Source organism: Tauraco erythrolophus, chromosome 21 (assembly GCF_009769465.1).
Source record: "Tauraco erythrolophus isolate bTauEry1 chromosome 21, bTauEry1.pri, whole genome shotgun sequence".
Taxonomy (NCBI): domain Eukaryota; kingdom Metazoa; phylum Chordata; class Aves; order Musophagiformes; family Musophagidae; genus Tauraco; species Tauraco erythrolophus.
The window spans coordinates 3,829,542-3,852,704 of NC_141485.1; the positions used below are offsets into that span (position 1 = coordinate 3,829,542).

The 23,163-nt window shown below is 39.5% G+C and overlaps 1 protein-coding gene across 1 annotated transcript in view; it reads left to right on the forward strand.

The window, feature by feature from the left end:
- The window catches only part of TEX14 (testis expressed 14, intercellular bridge forming factor), a 29,691-nt gene extending 7,723 nt beyond the window's left edge, over window positions 1-21,968 (forward strand). Inside the window, 25 exon segments of the mRNA XM_086624862.1 lie at window positions 474-552; window positions 997-1,127; window positions 1,949-2,062; window positions 2,511-2,634; window positions 3,438-3,616; window positions 4,383-4,534; window positions 5,286-5,476; window positions 5,702-5,856; window positions 6,188-7,139; window positions 7,821-7,927; window positions 9,059-9,138; window positions 9,703-9,969; window positions 10,528-10,628; window positions 10,953-11,048; window positions 11,666-11,759; window positions 12,472-12,562; window positions 13,870-13,932; window positions 14,968-15,095; window positions 15,921-16,102; window positions 17,687-17,738; window positions 18,224-18,295; window positions 20,727-20,844; window positions 21,041-21,136; window positions 21,844-21,895; window positions 21,897-21,968. Coding sequence (XP_086480988.1) covers window positions 474-552; window positions 997-1,127; window positions 1,949-2,062; window positions 2,511-2,634; window positions 3,438-3,616; window positions 4,383-4,534; window positions 5,286-5,476; window positions 5,702-5,856; window positions 6,188-7,139; window positions 7,821-7,927; window positions 9,059-9,138; window positions 9,703-9,969; window positions 10,528-10,628; window positions 10,953-11,048; window positions 11,666-11,759; window positions 12,472-12,562; window positions 13,870-13,932; window positions 14,968-15,095; window positions 15,921-16,102; window positions 17,687-17,738; window positions 18,224-18,295; window positions 20,727-20,844; window positions 21,041-21,136; window positions 21,844-21,895; window positions 21,897-21,968 — 3,748 coding nt within the window.
- The last annotated feature ends 1,195 nt before the right edge of the window (window positions 21,969-23,163 follow it).

Below are 23,163 nucleotides of genomic sequence, written 5' to 3' on the forward strand. Positions count from 1 at the left end.
GATACTCTTGAAACTAGCAATATGAAATACTGGATTTTAGTAGTATTGAAATGGCAGTAACATGAAGGAGTTTGTTTCTTGACCTTTTAAAGTCACTGCATATCTTTTGGGGGTGCGTTTGCAACCATTTCAAGAGCTTTTATGTCAGGTTCATGTTAGGAAAAATACATACTTGTGAGCAAAAAGTGATGCAGCATGCCTGTATGCATATATATTTTTTTTTATTGGCTATCTTGCTTTAAATAAATACATACCATAACGGTGTATCTAAAAGGTTTTAATGAGCTGCACAGTAATTTGGAATTTCAGCATGCACATTACACTCTGTGTGTGGGACCAGTCAAGTGCAACATTTGAAATACACGGCTGTTGCAGAATTTCTGCATGGTTTTTTTTTCCTCTCTCTTTTTTGTATTTTTACTCAAAGCTTTGGCATGTTAGTTAATCTCATTGCTTGTGTTTTTGGTACTTAGGAATGTTGACAGTCCTCTGGGTAGATTTCTGAAAGGTGGAGCTAATGCCAAGAACACGTACAGCTTTGGTTTTGGGAAGGTAAGATGCTGTGGATTATAGTTTTCTGACGGTATTAGTACAGTTTTTTGGAGTCACAGAATCTTCACAGTAATTACCTCACCTGTGTTATTTTTACTTCTAGTGCATTCTTATTTCTATTTAAACAGTGGAAAAAAACTGTGGAGAGCGCAAATATTCAAGCGTTTAGTCATCAGCAGGCCCTAACACAGGAAGCTGTTTTGGAACAGGCAATAGAAACTACTGCTCAATGTCGCCTGTGGGAGCTCTTAGTGACTGTTTCTGCTTTCCCTGTTCCAGCTTCACTAGCAAGTGAAGCTTTTGACATAGGTATCTTCACGTTTCATTTTGATGCTTTGGCTGATGCTCCCCTTGCAGTGATTGCACTGAAGTTTTTAGTGAGTTTGTGACAGATCTTGGGAACTTTTGCATATTCCTTTTGGTTATGCCCTGGTGGTGTTTCAGTCTTGTCTTGCAGGCAGCGGGCATCTAGGATACTTGACATCTCTCCCTATTATTGGGGAAAAAGACATAGTTCAGGCAGATGATGAACCAACGTTTTCTTACCACGTTGGACCATACATGATCATGACAAAGTAAGTGGAATCAATGGGATTTTAGCCCCTCGTAGTGTGTATTTGTTACTATTAAGCAGCAAGTTACTCCAGATGCTTTGGATAGTTTTCCTTCTCTATTCTATATTCATCCACTGCTTTCTGCTTGTAACTTATCTTCTGCGGTCCATTGATTAATATCTTCATTAGACTCTCTTGATCTGTAGGTTGCCCTTGTCCTTTCCAGCAATATGAACCCAGTTATGGTTGTTCATTGATAGCAAAGTTTCAGTACTGATTCCTTTTGTGGTGGGAAATACGTTGCTGGGGTTGCATTGTTCAGAGTTTAGGCCTTGTAGTCATTGGGTCAGACCTCAGGCTTCTGGATATTCCTTTCTGCAGCTCACTTGCTCAAACCTATGGTGAAATGATTTTGCAAGTGCAGACTGAGCCTTTCTTTATCTTTTGTATTGTGTAGCAAGTAGTTGTACCTCAGAGACATCCAGAAAATTTGCAAATGGGTGATTTAATCTTTCCAAAGCTCTGGCTTGCGTCACAGTGGGCTGCCAGCCTTTAGTGAAAGGGGTTTTAGAGTGTCCTTGTTCTTTACCTTGGGTGCTGGAAGGGTAGTGTCTTCCAACAGCAGACTTGTCCTGCTACATCCAGTCTTTACCAGGATGAGAATTTATTGTGAATTTGAAAGAGTATATGCTACTACCAGAATCGTCAAAGTAATGTTACTAACAGGAGGAGACAGCACCAGAGCATTTCAGAAAGACAAAATTATTTGTAGGTAATTCTGTAACTGGAAAAAAAATACTGCAGAAAGCATCTCATGGAAATTCTCCTTCTTCTCCTTGTAGCTTAATGTGGGGAGGCAGCAGAGTTACAGTGAAGGAACTCAGCTTTGAGCCCCATCAGAACTGTAGTAAACTATGCTTAGCTGATCTTCTCATTGCAGAGCAGGAACGCAGTAGGTAAGAAAGAACAGACAGTAGCAGCAAGTGCTCCTGGGGTGTGGGGGTCTCCAGTGAGGTGAGGAAGTGTGATTCACCTCGGGAGGACTGTTAGGCTGTGGTTGTACTTTCCCTCTAAATGAGAAATATGAGTCTCTCTCTTCTCCTGTCTTTCCCCGCTCCGTTTCCTCCCCAGTGGATACTACAGGAGATGATGCTCTCTTCTCCTGTGTCTGGATGAGTGCTTTATTGCGTGTTTCCTGGATTGCTTGTTTATAGATTATTCTAGTTCTGACAGTAAGCGCTGTTTCCTAAATGCCTCCTAATCTATGGTTCTTTTAAAATTTGGGGTATTTTAATACTAAATTAGAAGCATTCATGTTGTATTGGTAAAAAGGCTTAGAAGGCCAGGTCTCTTTCTCTTTTAGTCTCAGATTGTCTTAATTTTTTTTTCTCTCTCCCTTTGCAGTAAACTCCGTCATTCTCATCTGCTACAGTTGATGTCTGTTTGTCTGTCTAGTGACTTGGAGAAAACCCGTTTAGTGTATGAAAGAGTTAACTTCGGTTCTCTGTACAGCATCCTTCATGAAAGGGTAAGTGGAATACTTGGTTTTTAAACAGTAACTAATCGAGAGGAAGAAGTTTAGTAACTACATCTACCATCTTTACTCGAAGAACAAGCAGACAAAATCATCGGTCCGTGTCTGGTTTTCTCGTGCGTTGCGCAGTGTCAGATACTCCGTGTAAGCTGGTGAAGTTTGTAGTTGGCCAATGCTTCAGTTCATGTTGAGGTGCGATTGCTTTGATTTTTCTTGTTGTATCAGTCTGAAAATGGCTGCTGTTAAATTCAGTTGAACTTTTAATCTTCCGCACGTGGTTGTATATTGCAAATGTGGCAATGCAGCTTTTGTCCTCCAATGATTACATGTAGTACACTGCACACTGCCTGGGTATAAAAGTGAAGGCTTGAACTCGCTTGCAGTTCATATTTTTTACTTTTTTAATCAACCGATCTGTGTTTTATTCTTGTTATTCAGTCTTTTTCTCTTCCTTTTTCACAGTTGAGTCATTATTTTATGCCTTTAACTGCTTGAATGCAGACATCTTAAGCTACTGGAGAGATTGTAGTCAAAGGAAAGAGTTGATTCTCCTTCGGAGTGAATTTTGGCATAGTCAATATAGATATCTTTTTCCCCCCCTTAATTACTGTTTAAGGTATTATGCGTTGTTTTGGTATTGAGAACAAATGTTATTTAGTAAGTGCAATTCGTCCAACTTCTACTGCAGTGTTTTCGTGTTTACTTTCTTTGCCTTCTTCTGTACAATAATAGTTTTTACTACATCAAGCTTTGACGACCTGCAGTGCAAATTTGGTACTTCTGTTTGTTTTTTTCAGCGTACAGAATTCCCAGTTCTGCACATGGAGACGATTTTGCATGTGCTGCTTCAAATTAATGAAGCTTTGCGTTTCCTACACTTCCGGGGATTTATCCACCGTTCAGTTACCTCCTATGCTATTCAAATTGTTTCTTCTGGTGAGGCAAAGCTGTGCAACTTGGAATACATGATAGAGAGGTAAAGAACTTCCTCACTGTTTCTGAGAAAGGGACAAACACAAGTGAAGTCAAATTTAGTGCTAAATTCTACTGAAGTGCCCCCCTTGATGACTAAGGACCCCTGTCTCTGAGTCAGGCAACAGAGTTACAGGAGTTAAAACTCCAAATTACTACTGCTCAGGTACATTAACTTTGCTAGAGGCAGTACAGTAAGTTTCTTTGTTAGAAGTATCTGAAAATAGAAACTAGAAAGAGAAGCAGCTCTTTATTGGAGTACAAAAATACTATCATAAAGAAATAGAACCTAATTTTACAGAACAGAAATTAAATTCCTCTTTTAGTCACTAATTCTGCTGCTAGGCTGGAAATTAAGTCTCCTCTGGTTCTACTGAACTTGTGCTTATGGAGGCTTACCTAAAATGGTTGAAGGTTCTACACCTCAGCCCTCTGTGGCCTCCTCTGGACCCGCTCCAACAGCTCCATGTCCTTATGTTGGAGATCTCAGCGCTGAATACGGTACTCAATGTGGGGTCTCACGAGAGCAGAGGGGCAGAATCACCTCCCTTGACCTGCTGGCCACCCTTCTTTTGATGCAGCCCAGGATAATAAAATACATTTATTGGTGTGAAAACACTACACATTTTTATTTGCAAGTCTACTCTGGACCTTTTAGGTATTTAAACTAAAAACAGATATGCCAAACTCAGGTGCTTAATTGCAGAAGGTATACCTTCTGGTTGAGTGTGCTGCATGTTCCAGTTTACAACTTTCTTCCTTTTATGTAGCAAAGATGGTGGAGAACACAGTGACCTGACGCGTATTCCTGTCCCAGTCCAGCTGTATAAATGGTGCTCTCCTGAAGTCATCCTTGAAAAAGTTGTCACAGTCAAATCGGATATTTACAGCTTCTGTACAGTAATGCAGGAGGCCTTGACAGGTATATCTGCAGGTTTAGGCTTTTGTCACTAGAGTAGCCCCCAAATGTCTAATTCCTCTCTGAGTGGATCAGACCTTGCTGTGATGGCTATTACAGAGTTAACTCGGAACCCTCCAGGCAAAACCCCCAAATGTTAATGGCAACAGCAAAGACTACTGGAAACTCTTGGAAGATGTAATCAGAAAACTTAAAATTGCATAGCTAAAGGGTGAGATTAATGGTTGGTATTGCAGAGATACAATTTTGTGTACGGTGGTTTTCTGCTGTTTATCTTTCTTCTTCGTATAAGGACAGCAAAACATTCAGTTAACTCTTTGCAATGTGCAAAATCTTTCATCTTTTTGGTCACTAAGATAACTTACAGATAATGTATTGTTATTACAGATAATGTAACGTATGTTATGTATCGACTTTATTTTGACAGTGAAATGGAATAAACAATTACCCTAAAAATTAAACCCTCTATTAGCTAGTTGGTAATGAAGAATCCAGAGCATGAGTTACGCTGTCACTGTCCTCTAGAGATTGCTGTCAGCTCCCTTTAAAGCATCCACTGGTGAGATAAGAAAGGAAGGAGATGCCAGGCTGAACTGAGTGCTCATGTGGTTTGTGATGGTAGTTGTAGATTAGGGAATGTGCAGACAATAATGCCTTGGTATCTCTGATTCTTTTATCTTTTTTTCTTTTTTCTTTATTTTCATTTACATTGACACACAGCCTGTGACATAAAGTCTATATTTATGTCTTGCAGAGACCCCTCCTTGGAAAGGTCTTGAAGACTCAGTTATTAAGCAGCTCATGATTTCAGGACAACAGTTAGAAGCAGATGTCAGACTTCCTGTGCCCTATTATGATATTGTAAAGTCAGGGCTAGAACCTAAACAGCACTACCGCTCCATAAAACTTCAGGATATTCAATATATACTGAAAAATGACTTGAAGGTGACTTCCAGGACTGTAGCGTTTCATGTATTTAAAACAGCAGAGTTTTGTGTCCATTCAGATTCAAGTTGCTCTGCTTAAATCTTGGTGGGAGGCTTTTTTGTGTGCAGTCTGAGCACTGAGTATACTTTTCTGATCATGGAGGCAAACCGCGTTAAAAGAGAAGGTAGAGACATTGAACTGTCAAATATAGTTATCTTTTTTATTCCATTTTTTGTGTTACAGGACTTACTTAAGTCTCAAACTGGTCATACTGATGAAATGTCAAAAGCACAACGACCCGCTTATTTTGCAGATGTGAACATCTGTTTGGCATCAGCTTTTAGCTACCAGAAGAGAACACGGGAGTTGCAGGGAAAAGAGATAACCCAGGCTGGTGAGTTTACTCCAGCAAGATGTCAAGTGTGCTTAATTTAGCATGCTCCTCAGTCCATAAATTTCTAATATAAATAATTATAACGTGAGGGTTTACAGATTTTATGACGTAGTTTGAAAATAGCAGCTCTGGGTTCTAGTTACCACCCTAATGGTTAATGTAGACTCAAGACTATGGTTAATATTTGAAGTTCAGGCACGTTGTTTTCAGCAGAGGTATTAAATGCTGCGCAGTTAATCTCTAAAAGACGTTACCTCCTAAATGTACCTAAGCAACATGTTTGATGGACATCTGGAGAAATAGCCTAACACTTCACATCAAATTTTTTCAGACAGCTTTACTGCCCCGAGATACTATCTTTTCCCTGAGGAGAATAGCGCTTTAGTGGACCATGAGGTATCAACCAGTCTACAACCAGTTGCACGGGACAAAAATCATGACGTAGCTTCTGAACTCCAGGCGACCCTAAGTGTCAGTGATGTCGATGACAGCCTCCATAGCTTTGAAATAAATGAAATGTTTGCCAGTTCTCCAGAACTTCACGAAGACTTTCCAGAAGAAGTAGCTGGATTAGGTCAAACTCCAAAGGGTGAAAAGCAGTGGCAAAAGGAAGAAGATAAGGCTGCCCTCGGAGACCTGTTTGCATCCCCTGGAATGCAGTGTGAGGAAAAGCCAGTTTATGAGGAGGGTAGCTTTTCAGAATCAAGTACAGAGTACACTACAGAAGAGTTGGAGACGATAAGTGAGGAAGAGGTGAGAGGAGATGCTGGGAGAAGAATGAGTTGCCCGTCCCAAAGCGAGCAGCTCATCACTAAGTGTATCCTTGATGTAAAGATTATGCAAAGCATGTTGCAGCAGGCAGTAGGTCCTCTGTGCCAAACAGAGAAGAAACTGAATGACTTAGAGGCTGCTGAAAAACAAAAGCTGCTGTGGGAAACCACGACGAGTCAGTCTTCTAAGCAAATTTTTCAAGACAGACACTGGAACAGATCTGATGATAATTCCCAAAATACCAATAACGTGTTTTCTGGAGTTAATACTTTTCTGTGGAAGGCTATAGGTCCACCATCAAGAGACTATATTCCACCACTGGTAATATGTCAAGGAACACTGAGTAGGGAGAGTTTTGAAGTTATTTCAAAGACACCAAAGGAAATGGAGGCAATTCAAAATGAAAAATGGAAGTGCTTTCATGATACGAGTGAGAGTAAAAATGAAAACAACCATCATGATCTCAGCTTCAGTGTCACGAAAAACCTGGATGATCAAATGAACGTAGACCATGAGGTAAAGTGTCGAGGAATTCTTTGGCGGGTAAAGAGACGTAATTATGGATGGTGTCCAAGAGGAGAGATGAATCTATCTTTTAGAATATATGAATATATGTGCATACCATGTGCATTATATATAGGAATGAAAATAGTCAGCTCAGCAATGCTATAGTATTATTTCTCCCCCCACTTCCCCAAATACTAGTCCGGTGACTCAGAAGGGAATAAAATCCTGTACTAAAATGGAGGTGAGACTGTCAGGGAAAAGGGCAAGCAAAGAAAGACTTTTGTCTGTATGCTTATTTATGGAGGCCTAAGTTGTCATGAGTAAGGGCTTCTAGATAATTTTCATTATTAAATATAAGTAGTTGACATGCTTAGCCCAAAGAGAAAGCGTGAAATTCATGTCCTGTGTCTGCTGTGGGTATAATTTGAGTCATTTAGGTAGACTCATTCCTGTGGGACTACGTGTTAGGATAGTCTGCCTGCATGCATCTGAAACCTGCTATAAATCCAGGGCAGAGGTTTTACTAGGCTAAGGCCTGGAGTTGTCTGTCTTTCTCACGAACAGTGCTACTAAAATACAACCTAGGGAATAAAGTTTGCACAGTCTGCTTCTTAGTATATAGACAGCTCAACTAGTAATTACCAGAATGCCCAACGTGTGCTGAATCATGGCTTGTTGGACTCGTTTCAGTGTTTACTCCCACATGTATCTGTAAGATGCAAAAAAAAGTTCAACTCGCAGTGTCAGAGAGGAGGTGATTCAGATTCTGCTGCAAGTGGAAGTGAAAAAGAGAGGTGGTGAGTTTTGATCATATTCACAAAAGAGTTAATTCCAGCAGATTCATCTTGATACAGCCACTGTCAAAATTAGACGCATCCAGGATCAAGGATGGTGTTAAATGTTTTTTCAGTGACCCAAAAGCCATCTGTCCAGTTAGGACCCTGCTGTGAGTCAGTGTTGGCTGCAGAGCTGACAGGGTAACTGCTGCAACAGGGCAGTTGCTTTTAAAGAATTGTGTTAGGACAGATTCCAGATGCCTCACTGATGGAGGTCAGTGGTCCAAAGCTGTAACAGTGCCTAAGGAGAGCAATCTAAGGAGTTACTACTAAGGGTGGGTCTCCTCTCTGTGCACGGCCTCATTCACTTCTCAAAAAATACTTTGGCTTTTACAGGTGTAGGACTAGGACCTCTGTTAGGGGCTGTGGGAGTAGGTTTTGGTAAACCTGATGACAGCAGAGCATGTGTTACTTCACCATGTTTGCTGTGCTTTTTGATGTCATCCCTTTATATTTCTAAGTATGGGTGAAAGTACATGTTAAAAGTACCTGGCAAACCTTGTGCAAGTTCATGTATCTTATTAGTTGGAAAGATGGGGACAGGTACCTCCTTCAGTGTTGGAGTCACATCAGTTGGAAAAACTGTTCCAGTTTTTAAGTTGATTCGTGATCCAGTCGGATCAGTAAGACCCATTGGTAAAGAACATACTTGTTTAGGACATAAATATTCCAGATATGAACTCTAGATTGGAACTGGGTTGGTGGTGTGATAGTTGTTATCCAAGTCCGAAGTTCTGTTTATCTTCAGTTGTCCACTGATCACCTTACTGAGCTAAATAAATCTACATAGCATCCACTGTCTGTTAGTGTTTATATAGATAGACCATCTGAAGGCAGTTGACAGCTTTTGAAATCTAGATTTTAATGTACAGCTTGTCTGGTTAATCTGTTATAGACCTAAATATCTGTCTGTGCTTTCTAAGCTCCTGACAGCTCAATCTGCTAGTTCTGTTTGGTTCTTAGAGCATGTGTGCTCTCAGCCTTTTAATTAACATTAAACCAACGTTTAGTCTTTTACTGACTGGGGAGTACCTAACACAATACGCTTGTGTGTTATCAGAGTTTGATGCATCTCATAACAATTTATTACAGGTGCTGTGCAAAATCAAGATCTGAAATTTCCAGTACAAAAATAAACGAGGAGAGAAGGATGATGCAATCAGAATGGAGGAGTAAGTAAATCAGCGTTAACTTGGCATTAATGTTTGCAGGTCTTACTGCAGTGCAGTGCATTAAAACTTAACACATTTTGTTACTTAAGAAAGGTCTGTGTGCCTTAATTGCTGGAGCTCTGTTAGGCTGTTCTTGGATGAAAACCAAATGAGTAGGATCCTGTGTCTTGCACATTCAGGGCATGGAATAATCACAGCCACATTAAGATGATTTGATTATAAAGCTCAAAAGAATTTCTAGCCCTGTTTTGGAGGATGTAAGGGAGGGACAGCATATGAATTTAGAAATACTAGTATAGCAATGACCAGTGGATGGCAGCACAGGCATGAAGAATAGAAAATACAAACTAACAAAAATTGTTCATGTAGACTTGTCTGTATCAATTTATGCAACTTTTAAGCTGGCCTTCAAGGAGAAGGAAGTGTTTAGCTCTTTTCATGATAAAGGAGCTTACAGGCTATAACTTTGGCATTTCCAAGTCTGCAGACACAATGGAACACAGGGAGTCCTTTGAAGGTCCAGATTCTGTTGTGTGAACTGATATTTTTGTTCTTTTTGTGTAGCTGAAGTAAAGCAAATGGCCAGAAGAGTGGCCTCAGGACAACTAGAACTTGGCTGTGCGTATCCAGCTGGTGAATGTACATCCGAAAGTGAAGCAGAGGGTAAAATGGAAGCCTTTCCACATGTCACTGTTAGAGCCCAAAAGAGTCAAGACCAACAAAGATACAAGTGGCAGACAGGTGGTAATATTGAGCTTTGGAGTCTGGACAGTGAGGATAGATCTGAATCTGAGGAGAGTGATCTGGAGCCTGCATGCATAAGTTCTGGAGGTAAGGCTGAAAACTAAAAAGCAATTTCTTGTCATCCTGTCTCTCCATCTCCTAGCAGATGTCACTTTCTGTGATCTTGTTACAATAATTGTCAATTTTATCTTCCAGAGTGTTGCCCCCAAAGCAGGTCAATCACTCAGTCATTAGTAAACATAAATAATAGACTGAGATGAGTATTACGTGTTATTAGGTGGAGGTAATGTCCAGTGAGCTTGGAGACCCTTCATCATCATTGATGACCGTGTGTCAGCATGGGAGACCCAAAGCTTTCAAATCCACGAGTTTTTCACACTTCATTTCTCTCAATTGGACTACAGAAATACTTTTTCTGTAACAGCATAGTGGGTAGTGCTTTTGTAATAGTTATGGATAAAGGAACAAGGAGAGCTTCACGTGCCTAGATTAATGATGTGAGTGTTTGAGCGTCATTATTTCTCCATGTTCCTGACAGACAATGTAGTTTTACTGTCTGCTCTCATTGATATTCCATCAGTGGTTCAGTTAACTCACTTCATATTATTTTTTGTCTAATAATTTTGTTCCATTGTGACATCCTAGGGAGAAGTTGCCAGTCGCTGTCACAAGGTGAACAATCAGAGTCTGGAATAGCCATTCATAAGAATTCAGGCCTTCCTCAACAAGTTGAGAATCTCTCTAGAGTATGTATAATAATCCAAGAAATCTAGCTGCAGCTACTTAACCTTTTAAACAGTTTAGCCTGGTCTCTCCATGTTGCACACTGCACTACCAAGACAGCTGCTCTTTTCAGTTACGATCTGACTGACGGTCCCCCTCTGCTTTTTCTTTTTTTTTTTTATTAACCATCAAGGCAATGTAAGCAGCAGGAGGTAGGCTCAAACTCAAGATTGATCAAATTAAATATAATTTCAGTTAGATGCATTATTGTTTACCATTATTGACTAAAATGTACGTTCTTTAACAGAGAGCGGAGAAGGTGCTTCAAATGATGATGTCTTTCACAGGGACATTCAAGGGAATTATGTCATTCCCTTGATTCATCTTCTGATGTGTCTGAAGAATTCTTGACTGCTCATGCTCAGAGAAGGTCAGAACTAGAGGTAAAAATAGCAGAAAAGTCAGGAATGAAGTCTGCATCAAGAACTTTGTATGTAAGTTACACAATGTGTGGTTTTCGTATGCTCCCATTTGATTTGAAGAAGAGCTGTACAAAATGGGAGAGCGACAAGTTTGTATTCTTTTCTTTTGAAAGAATATCTACAAATAAAGATTTATCTAAAAGGAAGAAAATTTTAACCCAGTTCCTTTAAAACACAGACCCCTGCCCGAAAACCAAACCAAACCAAAAAATCCCAGAACAACTAAACCCCCACAAACACCCAGACTACCAAAACAGCAGGAGCATGTTTTCTTAATTTGTTTACAAAGAAATTACATAATCTGTGGCTGAGAGAAGTTTTAGGCAGTTAATGATCTCAGCCTTTCCTTCACAGCTCTATCAATTACAGTACTAAATAGTCTTAAACCAATCTTCACTAATTTCTTGAAGATTTGAAACTATTGTATGGACTATTGAATCCAATCCATGCTGTTGGATAAGCTCTTGAAAAGCTTGTCTCCCCGTCTGATTATTGCAAACATCGTCCTGTGAGAGTTGTCCTGCCCTCACAGCTTGCCTGTGAGAAATCGTTTCGCTTCCTTTTGTCCTTCTCTTCAGGCCTTAGATGCTGAGGATGAATCTGAAGATGCTCGTGAAGGATTTTTACAGAAACAGGTACCTGAAGAAGCAGGATCAGCTATTCAGGTTTCAGGTAAATGTGCTCTTTGTTTTGAAGGTGCTTTTGAGTCAGGGAGAGAGAGTCTTGTTGCACTTACATTTTGTCAGGAGCGCTCCCATCAGAAGGCTGAAGATGGATTCTTCAGTGTCACTTGGTCCCTTATTCCTTATTATTTTAGTGAGAGTTCAGGACACTCAGGATTTTTGGAAGATGAGGTTTGGGTATTGCAATCACTGAAATGTTGTTGAGTGTGATGATTATGTACTTAGTGTGTTTCAGTTAAAAAACAAAACAAAGCTTGTTGGCAACTGTTTTGTTTTTACCCTAGGGCTAAGTTGAATCTTTTTGTGCGACTTGCTATGGTGCTGGAAACTGAATTAGAGTTGTATTTACACATTAATATTCTTGTTGCTAGAAGAATCTCAAGCTTATGAACTGTAAGAGCTGACATTGTGTGTGTGCGCGGAATAATGGAAGGATTGTTGCTGTGTCTCTAGTCTGTTGCCTCTCTTAGCTCAAATTTGTAAATGTTGTGATATTCCCCAGTGCTTCAGTGGTTGACTGTCTGGCAGCTGTGGTATGTTTATGAAAATGCATCTTTAAACCACATTTGTCTCTTGACAACAACAAAGGTCACAAGAACTAAAAAATTTAATAAAGTTGCAATTTCCTGCTCAATGAGTTGTGTCCCTTTCTTTTGTACTTGGAAAACCCAGTAACAGGGAACATTTTTGTTTGTATTCAGGAAGAAAAATGCCATTCTGCAGCACAGCAGTGCAGAACTCCGGCAGTAGCGCGCTAGGAGTGAATCAGCTGAGCCGTGTGCCTGTCGCCAGGTAGACAGACTTATTTTCATCATTACTTCAAGCATAAATTAGGTTATAAAGTGTACTCTCTATTAATTTTGCTTATATAGCTAATATTCAAATAAGATGCCAGCGGTGGTTTTTAATGATTATCTACATATCATAGTTCTTTGCCAAGAAAATGCTAAAAGGGCTTCAACAAGTCTCATGGGGTTTTGTCTTTTACAGTGTTCAGTTTTGTGGGTTGTTTTTTTTTCCGCTTAATGAGGGAGCTGAAATAGGAAAAATAAGTCATGTATATATTGCAATTCCTTTTACACTGATAAGCTACAGTCTTAAACAGAGCAAAGATAATTTAAATTAAGGCTTCAGTCATCTGTTTTAATTTTGTTGTGCTTTGGTTTTGGAGCTCAAGTGGCATGAAGAGCATACCTTTTCCCCTCCTCTGGGAACAGTCCGATGCGAGTACGTGCACTGTTTCTTGCCTGCAGATAGTATTAGCCCATGCTTGGAGACTTGCAGTCTCATCTCTCAAACATGAGATGTTTATATCCAGTATTTTTGTAAATTTTATATTCTACTAGTGTGCAGAGATGTTGGCCAGAATCAGCGCCTCATGCTGCAAGGGGTATTTCCGCTTAAAGAGAAACAGTCCTCAGCCTGAAGCGTTTTAAGCACTGGTTTTCAGGCTGCTTAAAAGCCCCTGCCCTCTCTGTAGCTCAGCTTTCCTTGTGTTCCTCCGGAGCTGGCAGCTGCTGGCTTTATCCAAGTGAGGGAGTGAGAGCTGCTTTTACTGTCCCCTCCCCTGGAGGAACAGTTACCAGTGTCCAAGCTGGGCAGCAAGTGTGTAAATACTCGGCCTTAAGGGGAAAGATAATGGCTTTGGTTGCTCCCTTCACTTAGGAATCGAGCTTTTGCCAACAGGACAGAGAGGACTTGTTCTCTGACTATGTGACTAATCCCCTTTGAATGCTTCTGTGACCTCGAATGGGGTTGTTACAGTTTGAGAAAAGAGTTTACAATGCAGGCCAATCAGAGGATGATAAAACAATGTAGTGATAAATATTCATAGATTTTTACTTAACTTTCAGTTTTGTTTTGAAACAGTATGTGTCAATTAGAAGTTTTCTCGCAAATCCATAATGTGCTTAAAATGGCATTTCTCTCCTAGCACTCTCCACCTTCCAAGGTTTTAAGCCAAAAGTTTTTATGAGCTGCAGTCTGCCTCAGAGAGTAGATAGTCCTTCAAACCTTTTGAAAGGCAGGCAACTAAGTATATTTATTTTCATAATTCTCTGAGAGGATCAGTGAATATGACCTTTTTTCCCTCATTCCAGTGTTGAAGTAGCACGAGAAGAGATACAGTGGGAGCCACAGGAAGAATGCAAAGAAAAAGATGTGTAAGAGCCATAAACCATTTTATATCAAAACTTCAGCAAGTTGGTCATTTTCATTGTAACAGTTTTGTGTTGATGCAAAACAGGAAGATGAGCTAGACCAAAGCTGAGAGAGAGGAACCTATCTGAAGGATTGAAAGAATATTTTCTCATAATAAGTTGGAAAATTGGTATAAAAGAGCTATCATATACAGCTGTCCTTAGTTTGAAATATTTTCCTATTCATAAGTAATTAATTTAGTGTTAATCTAACGTTGAAGTGTTAGGATTCTTTATTTCTTCTGTCCATATCACGCAGAAGAAATAAAATTAAAGAGCAAATCATTAGTATGTAGCTAAATAAATTTTATTACAAAAATAGTCTTGTGATTGAGATTCTTGGGAAACATTTGCAGAACAGGTTTGCGACTTAAATAGTGAAGTTAGGGTTTTTTTTCCAGATAATGGAGATTTGCATAGAAATTACTGATTTGGTAATAGTAGACATCTGTTCATTTCATAGTCTTCTGAGGACAATGTAAAGTCCTGCAGCCACTTAAGAATTTTCATAGCTTGAGCAGACATCACCGCCTGTGCAAATCTTCAGCAGTTGCAGTTTATCTGAGTAATTTTTCTGAAGGCTCCTAAGACCTGCATTTAGTCTTAATTAATGGATCATTAATTTTTGTTAAACCTGAGGTCTTCCCTTGGCTTTGGAGTTTTCTACCTAGTGGTTCGCATTTGAAGTTCTTGCCCTTTCTAGAGGCAGTTTCCTGAGCTTGCTTTTAGAGGAGAATTAGTAAAATTAAGAAAACATGTAAAGGAAGAGAAAGCAAATAATTAACCTTTTCTGTCTCTGCAACATTATTGGAGATGGTGATCTTTAGCTTTCCAAGATTCTGTGGGAAGTTTTCAAAGGGAATGTCTCTCTTCCTTCTGGAAAACTAGATAAGACTGAACAAAATTAAAATTTCAAGAACCTGAAAATAGTAGAATTTCGTGATTCACAAGTGTAAGAAGTGGCTATTCTAACTGTCAGAACATCCTTCAATGCTTCAGATCAGTGACAGATATTCAGGATTTGTCGAGTATCTGCTATGAACAAGAGAACTACCACAGGGGTGTCGACTGTAAAACACCCAGAGTGAGGCGTGCACCAACCAGCGTCAGCACTCCACTCAGCTCAGGTAACTGCAGAGGGGAGAGAAGGGAGGACCAGTGAATTACTTCACCTTTTTATCTCAGGAGTTCTACCTTCTGCCAAGACTTGCTAACGTAAAAATCATTGATGTGAATCATGGAAACTCTGTTCATGCAGCACCAGTGCAGAAATGTCAGGCTTGGAATAAGTAACCACAAGAGATGCTGTACCTGTTGTTTGAAATCTCATTGTTTTGGTCTGGATAGTGACAACATTGTAGCTAGAGCCTGCTTGGCCAAAAAAATCTCTTTAACATAGAACTAAAGGATAATTTATGGGAGCCCAGCTGAAAAAGCTCATATCTGAAAGGTCTCTGAAAGATAAAGACTTGGTAGTTAATGGTAGCCTTCATAAATCAGAAATAGTTTTAGACATTTAACATAGATTAGTAGTGATATGTGTGGATTTTAGCATTTTAAAGACATGATTAATAAGCACTTGGTGTGTTTGAGTGTTGATAAAGTGATGTCAATGTTTGCTGAACTTCAGTGTTGATTAAGAGCACCAAATTATCATTTGCTTTGTACTTTCATTAATTAGATGTAATACAGTAGTTGAAATTTCTCAGTTGGCAAATTTTTGCATAAATAATGTCTGAGATGGAACTCCTAGGTAATCAGTTTGGAGTTTTGCTTAGAGATCACTTACGGACAATAATTTCTTAAAGAGTTTCCTGTGCAGATGCCTTTTCAAACACAAGAAACCTTTTTCTGTTCCTGTAGGAATGTGACCAATGTACAAAAAAATCCAAAAATCATTTTCCAGCTTTGCTATTGTCTTTTTCTTTCTTTTTTTTTTTTTTTAGTTCTAGATAAAAAAACTCCAGCAGCCTTTAACAAATACAAACACTGCCATGTTTCAGATTCTTCCTTTTGTGGTTCTCAAGAGATCTCTGCCGTGTGCAGGACATTCACTACAGCCTATGAAGAGGGAGAGAACACTGAAATTCCCGCTGTTGCTTCAGGAGTTTGCCCATCCGAATTGAATGAGCCTGTAAGTCTAGAAAATTTATGTTTTGCCAGCCATTCTTTAAAATATTTTTCAAAATACTTTCCTTAAAATAAATGCAAGTTGAAAAGCATAGAAATACTTCTAGGTCTTTGTGAGTATTTAGAATTCTGGATCTGTTGACGTAATGAGAAAAGTTCTGATAGATTTCAAAGCAGTCTGTGTGTGCCACTGATTATGAAAAGAGCTGGCTTCCCCTTGCACCTAATCACCATCAAAATGGCCTTGCCTGCCTTCCATCCCTTCCCTGGCTGTAAAGAATTGCCATTTCCCAGCATTGGATCCAGTAATTTTGCAATGCCAAAGTGGTAAGTATCAGCAAAATGATGGGTAGGAAAGGTTTTCGTTGTGAGAGAGGGCTTGATGAGTTGGTTTTCTGGTGAGTTAACAGCAGGTTGCTTATCCGAACCACTCTGAATTCCCAAGTCATTTGTGAACTGTGGGCTTTTGACTGGGTGAAAGTAGGGAATAAACTTGAATGAAAATTAAATACAAGTTCGTGTGTGTTCAAGTATGTGAGTTTTCATGTGAAACTGAAGAATTCTCAAAACTTAGTGGGGGAAGGTAAATGAGTGATTCCTTGAGGAAGAAAACTAAGGTGGAAGCCTTGATCTAGTAGTTTGGAAGCAAGTAGACGTTCAGAAAGCCCTTGTATTGGGGGATTAAATTTGTCCTTTTTATGCACAGACATGGCATAATGTTATCGATGTTGTCGCATCAAAAAATCCTCTCTCTTTGGAGCTGACAATTTCCAAGGTCAATGATTTCCAGTAATCTTTTGGGAATTGAAAGTGTTCTGGAGTCACAGCATTATTTTAACTGTCTTTTCAGACCATTATATATAAAATAGTTACCTTTATCCCTTTCTTATTGTTATTCATTGGTGGGGTTGGCATTTAACGATTAGGGTTTGTTCAACCAGAACAGTAGCGAGTGTGTTCATTGTTGTCAGGTCTGTGTCTTTCTGCTGGCGTAGCAGACAGTTGGAATTCATTAAGCCCATTAACAGAGCAGTGCTGTCTTGACTGGCTCTCTGGAGATACTTGATTGTGTCGTTTTCTTGTCTAAAACTGTATTCTAGCATTAAGTGCATGAAGCATCTGTTTCCATTTTGAGGACAGTGAAGACTTGCCTGTGATTATAAATTCTTGATTTTGGAGGCTCTTCTGGTAAATGCGTGTGCCTGGCTTTAATAACTAAAGATTCAAAACAGAGAATGGGAACTTAAGAAATGTTGGAGCTGTCCTTTCAGAGAATTCCCATCCAGTTGTCCATACAGAGTGATGAAATGGTTAGAGATAATGTAGCTGACAGTATCTTATGGCCGGCTAAAAGATGAGTGCACAGCAGCCCAAGCAAAATTTTTGGCGCGTCTGGCTCACCTGGATGTTACCTCTGTTTCAATGTTGTGAACTGTCTGAAGAGCTTATTCAAAAATGTGTAGTGGTCAACTGAAGCTTTAATTAAAGCCTTACCTGATTTTGGATTTAGTATGTTGAAGAGGAGGATGGAAGACCAGAAGTTGTTCAATTTACCTTCTTGTGTTTCATTCCATATGACCTTACACAGGATGGGTTGCCAGTAGTTGCTGCATCCTTGAAAAGCACCAGGAAGGCATCTGGTAAGTCTCTTAACCCAGCCCAAATAGAATGATCAATAAACGGGGAAGCAGATTTGAAAAGAAACTTTGCAGTTTACTTTGCCTTTCTTTTTCCTTTCTTTTTTTTTTTCTGCTGGGCATCTATTTTTACAGGGATAAACAGCTTTGCACACAACTGTGTGTTGCTAGTGGTAATTAGGTAATGGATTTTGTGTTTACACCTGCAGACTAAGAACTCTGACCTCTAATCAACCTATGCTTGAAGTGTAAATATTACTGGCCTAAAATTTGCAATGCAGGATTGAGAACTGAATGTGCAAGTCTAGTTCTAAATGATCTTTCCATCATGAAATTATTTAAGGCTATTTGATAAAATGTGAATGAGCCAGGCTCGTGCAGGTTGATAAATGAAATTTGTCAGCAAGATGCTGCCATAATGTAAGCCTGTATCACAGTTATTAAGGATTAATCACTGCTAATTAACTAGATTTTTTTTTCTATCTCAGCACTCTCACAGGCATCTAACTACTTCATTGATGAGCTGCCTCCACCAGCCCAAGAGCTGCTGGATGAAATTGGTAAGAGGCACTTCACCCAAAATGGTACGAGGCTTTCCAGCTGTGCTCAGTCAGGATTTCTCCCAAATCATTCACTACTGAAGTACACAAGAGCTTCTGAATTAGTTGCAGTCAGGTCAATGATTAGGAAGTTAGGCATCAACAGCTTAAATAACTGGCAGTTATTTAAGTTAGGCCGTAAAGTTTCTGCATTTCACGTAACGGTTAGTTGCTGCTGATGGCAGCACCCAGCCTGTTGAGTGTAGATGTAGTTTAACACTGAGAGGAATATTGTGTAAACTGAATTTTTGGAAGGTGTCCTGGAGCAATGCATGCTCCATTAAAACAAATGCAAGCCAGGCAGCTGCATCCCTCAGGTGTTTTTTGCAGAGCTCAGTCTCGGTGATTTGCGTTTCTTTTTGTAATCACATGTGTGTTCAGACAGAACACAATGTAAAAACTGCATTATTTTTACTGGCGTGTGTTACAGAAGAATTTCCTTTGGTTACTTAGCTATAAACTCTTGCTAAACTAAGAGCAGGCATTGGGATAATTAAACATATCTAGGTCCTATACCTTTTTAGAAATGAGGCACGTAGACATGTTCTAATCTTTTTATTTGCTCATTCACCAAAATAAGGACAGATGGAGACTGAATAAGTGAATAAATAATGGTCAGAGACAATTTGTAAGATTAATAGGTGAACTAATTATACATTATGTAAAGGTTTTCATCGAGGTTTGGATGGATAAGTAGTGTGGTACTTTAGATTGTATAGAGTCAATTTAGAAAGAGTATGTAGATCAATAAGGAAATATGCTGGTTTTAACAGAATATTTAAAGCAGCAAGATTCCATCGCTCAAGACTTTAAAGAGAAGGAATTGTGTGACTGCGGAGTACATATAAATGGTTAGTTGATAATAATCCTAACAGAGATTACAGATACTAAATTACTTTTGCGTTGCTGCACAATTACTCTGAATACTTGTCACTGTATGTTCAGCTGTATGATACACTTCAATTTTTAGCTTTTCTTGGTATTCATGGTTCAGCAGAAATCTGAGAGGATTCTCCTTTTCTGGGTAAGGTTATTTGCAGTATTTTTGCGAATCGTACCCCTTCCACCAGTCTTTGCTGTCCTTCTCAGTCACTCTCCAAAGCCTATGGGGATCGGATGTGGAAGGCTTGAAGGTCTGAACTATCAGAATGAATCTTCTACTTTTATTATGCCACTATAATGTATGCTGTGTTCAAACATAAGTGGGGAAAAAAAAACAAAAACACAAAAGTGTAGATGGTGGGCAGCTGATGTAAAATAGAGCTGAAGTTTCCATTCTGGGAGGGTGGTTCAGTTGAGAAAATGGCCAGTGCACACTAACTGCTGTGTTTCTTACTCACCATAATGAAATAATGCCTCTGATCTCATGGTGTAAGAAAATAGCATCCATTGGGGTAATCAGTGTTATATTTCCTGTTCTGTTACAAAGATACCAAAGATAGCAGTAGTGAATCTCTGTGCTTTCGAAACTGCAAATAGTAATAAGTTGGAATAATTTTTAGATGTACAGCAAGCAGTGTCAGAGGAGCAGAAAACCTAAATCTTTACAGGCTCTGCGTTTGTTGCCAGTGAGTCAGAAAGTGAAGAGCAGTTTAAAAACAAAACAAAAAAAAAGACCAAAAAAAAAAAGGCAGAACATGAGTTAATCTGTAAAAAAGCTAAGTAGCATAGTCACTTGAGAATGACACTGGCACTTGTTTGTGGTATCCTACAGCTTTGTTAGATATTTTCCCATTTAAAATTGTTACCCAGAGGATAGAAGCTCCTGTGACTTTATTCATAGGAGGATCTTGGGTTTAGGTGGTAAGGAATGCAGCAGCCTGTATTGCTCGCTGTTCAATTACTGTGGTTTTGTTGTATTTGCATAAAGTACAGCTATTTCAGACTCCATTTTTGTGACAACCTACTGCTTCCTGCTTATCATAGCTTAGCAGAAGGTGGCTGAATATATTCACATGCTGTAGGGAACAGAACTACTGAGATAAGTCTTGGGCGGGGGGCGATACCATTGGATTTTGCTAAGTAGGGTAACAAAGCAAACATCCACAGGTTTTCTTTTGATTTTTCTCCCATATCTAGGATTGTAAGGGGAAAGATTAAAGATTAATTTCCACATGCATTTTTCATTTTAGTAGGAAGCAAAATGTTTCAGTCCTGTGAACCTAAAAATGTGTTACAGTCAAATATTTATCTTGGTCTTGCTACTGACCACCTTTGACTGTAGATAATGTGAATTTACTTATCTGGTAGAAAATCAGATGACTGAGGAAAGAGTAACTGAGAAGTGGACAACTGGAAGCTTCCCAAGCACAGTAAATAAAAACTCATTTTAATTTCTTTATTATCTGCCTTCATACCTTTGATATTAAAATCTTTCTGTTTACGTGAATAGTTCCTGATGAAATTAAAATGGAAGACAGAGAGTCAGAAAAAGAATATGAGAGAAATGAGAAGAGAAATCATAGTTTATGGACTAAGGAGTCATTTAATCTAGCAGAGGAAACAGAAAGGTACGAAAAAAGAACAATAAGGCATGTTTGGCTTTGGGTTACAAAGATTTAGAATAATGGTTCCAGTATATTTTAACAAGATTCAATGCTTACAGTGAGCCAACTTTTTAAAGAACCCTCATAATTATGACTCTTTTGTTTTAAAATGTGTAGTGTTGAATTTGCTGGCATCCATTTTAAATCTTTCGTTCCACAGGGCTCACTCTACTCTTGATGATATGTTAGAAAGCATGCTCCATGCCCTTCCTGGAGATGAGGAGATCCGAGGACAACCTCAGGGACACACTCTTGGGTTAGCTGATAATTGATATTTTGTTCATAAGTTTATTTTGTTTACATTTTGTGTACAGACCTATGCAGGGCTTTTCGGAAAATGAGCTGTCACTCCTTAGAGAGTAGTGTGTCAGGGAACTTGGCTGGAGACTGAACTCTCCATGCTAAACTGGGAGGGAAAAGAATGCTTTGTTAATATAATTTCCTGTAGGTGGAAAGCAAATACTTCAATAGGCTTGGAAGACTGTGCAGTGTCTTTACAGAAATCGGAGATAATTTGACAGAATAGTGGATTTTTTGACATAGAGAAGAATGTACATTAAGAGAACAGAATCACGAAAGCTCTTCAGAGAGGAGTTTGGGAAGATAGTTATACTGTCATGGCAATATAGGAGGAAATGAAGAAAATGGCAGAAATCATGTGTATGTTACTTTTAAGGAAAAGATTGTTAGCCCAAATAACTTTTTTCCTCTTAGGACCACATTTGCTTAATGTTATGTAAGGAATCAGTGGAGTCTGTGTATGGATGTAAAGCTAAAGCACATCTGTAGTCTTAGAGGGGAGAGGCAGTTTGGGGGTTGGAGGGGGCAGATGCCCGTTACAGGTCAAGGTAAAAATGAAAAAGCATCTAGTATCTCCAGAGGCATCTGGTTTAGTGCTCTGTATTCACCCTGTATAAAAGAAAGTACAAAAAATGGGGATGATACACAAAACTGTCATTCAAGGGCTGCAAGCCTGCAAGATCCAGAAGATGCAAGGAAGAAGGGAGTGGAGGAAAGCTGGAGTCGAAGCCAGAGGCAGAGCAACACAAAGCTGTGCAGGGAGTTCAGAAGGTCCTCGGCATTTGTAATGTCGAGCTTGCATAGACTAGTTTTTTGCTTTTCTTGATTTCCCTCATCTGTACTTTAGAAGTACCCTGTACTTCTAAAGGAGAGGAAGCTGCTCTAGGCTTAAACTCTCGAGATACACTTGAAAACTTTCTATTTTTTTTTGTCAGTTGAGACTGACAGCATTGTGGACCATTTTTGCCAGAGTTGCAGTGTCTCTCTCAGGGAGAGTGCAGTTTCCTCTACTGACTTGAAAGCTCTGAAAGCTGATAATGCTGCTTCTGTGTCCTGTTCCGTGCTCAGCTGCTCTGGCTTAGGCACCGAACCGCTTCACACCGTCAGCACTTCGGTTACTGGCAGTATGGTTTGGGATGTACCTGTGATGTGCATGCAAATGCCATCACATCCCTTAAACATCTGACTCTTGGTCTCATCTCCCTGTCTTCCTTGAACAGAAACTAGAAGTAAGGAGGAAGATGTGAGATAAGTTTCCTCTGTTTGTAAGTCCAGATCACCATTAGGACCTGTCAGAGCTGACTGCTGTTCTGCAGCTAAAGTGAAAGGTTGCCATTTTCAACCTTTCTCAGATTCTTGTTACAGGGAGGGGACTGACATACTTGCATTAAGTTAACGTGCATTTAGTGCTATGCAAAAAGTATGAAAGAACTGGCATTTTGTCTGCAAAGAAAAAGGCAGTAGCCTTTACTTTTCAGAGATAATTTCTGATTTTTTCGGTGTGAGGCATAAGACGAGTTAAAGCAAGCTGGTCATCAGTGTTGTGGGCATTTAACATTTCTGCAGCAGTCAGCTCTACAACATGTGTTTTGCTTTTCGGCTGGGCACCCAAAGTTTGAAATGTCTCAAATCACTAGTTACTTTTGGAAATGTTGGTGGTAATTTTTAAACCTAGTGATCTGGAGGTAACATTGTGCCTGTTATTTGCACAGCACTAGCATACATAGCCCTGTGTTCTGTCAGACTTCTAGAACTGAGCTGGTAGGGATCCAGCTTTAGGTTTTGAAAACAGAATGATTTCTGATCACAAAGAGGGTCCTGTGTCGTACACCAGACCGCAACAGCGCTGAGGCTGGTTTCTGGTTACGAGTGCAATGTAATGGATCTGGCGGGGAGATCCGGAGCGTTCAACTCAGCGTGCTGTGCCTGCTGGCAAAGCCAGAGAAGAATTTCTCTTGGAAGTGGTGTGTGGCTGTGTGTGCT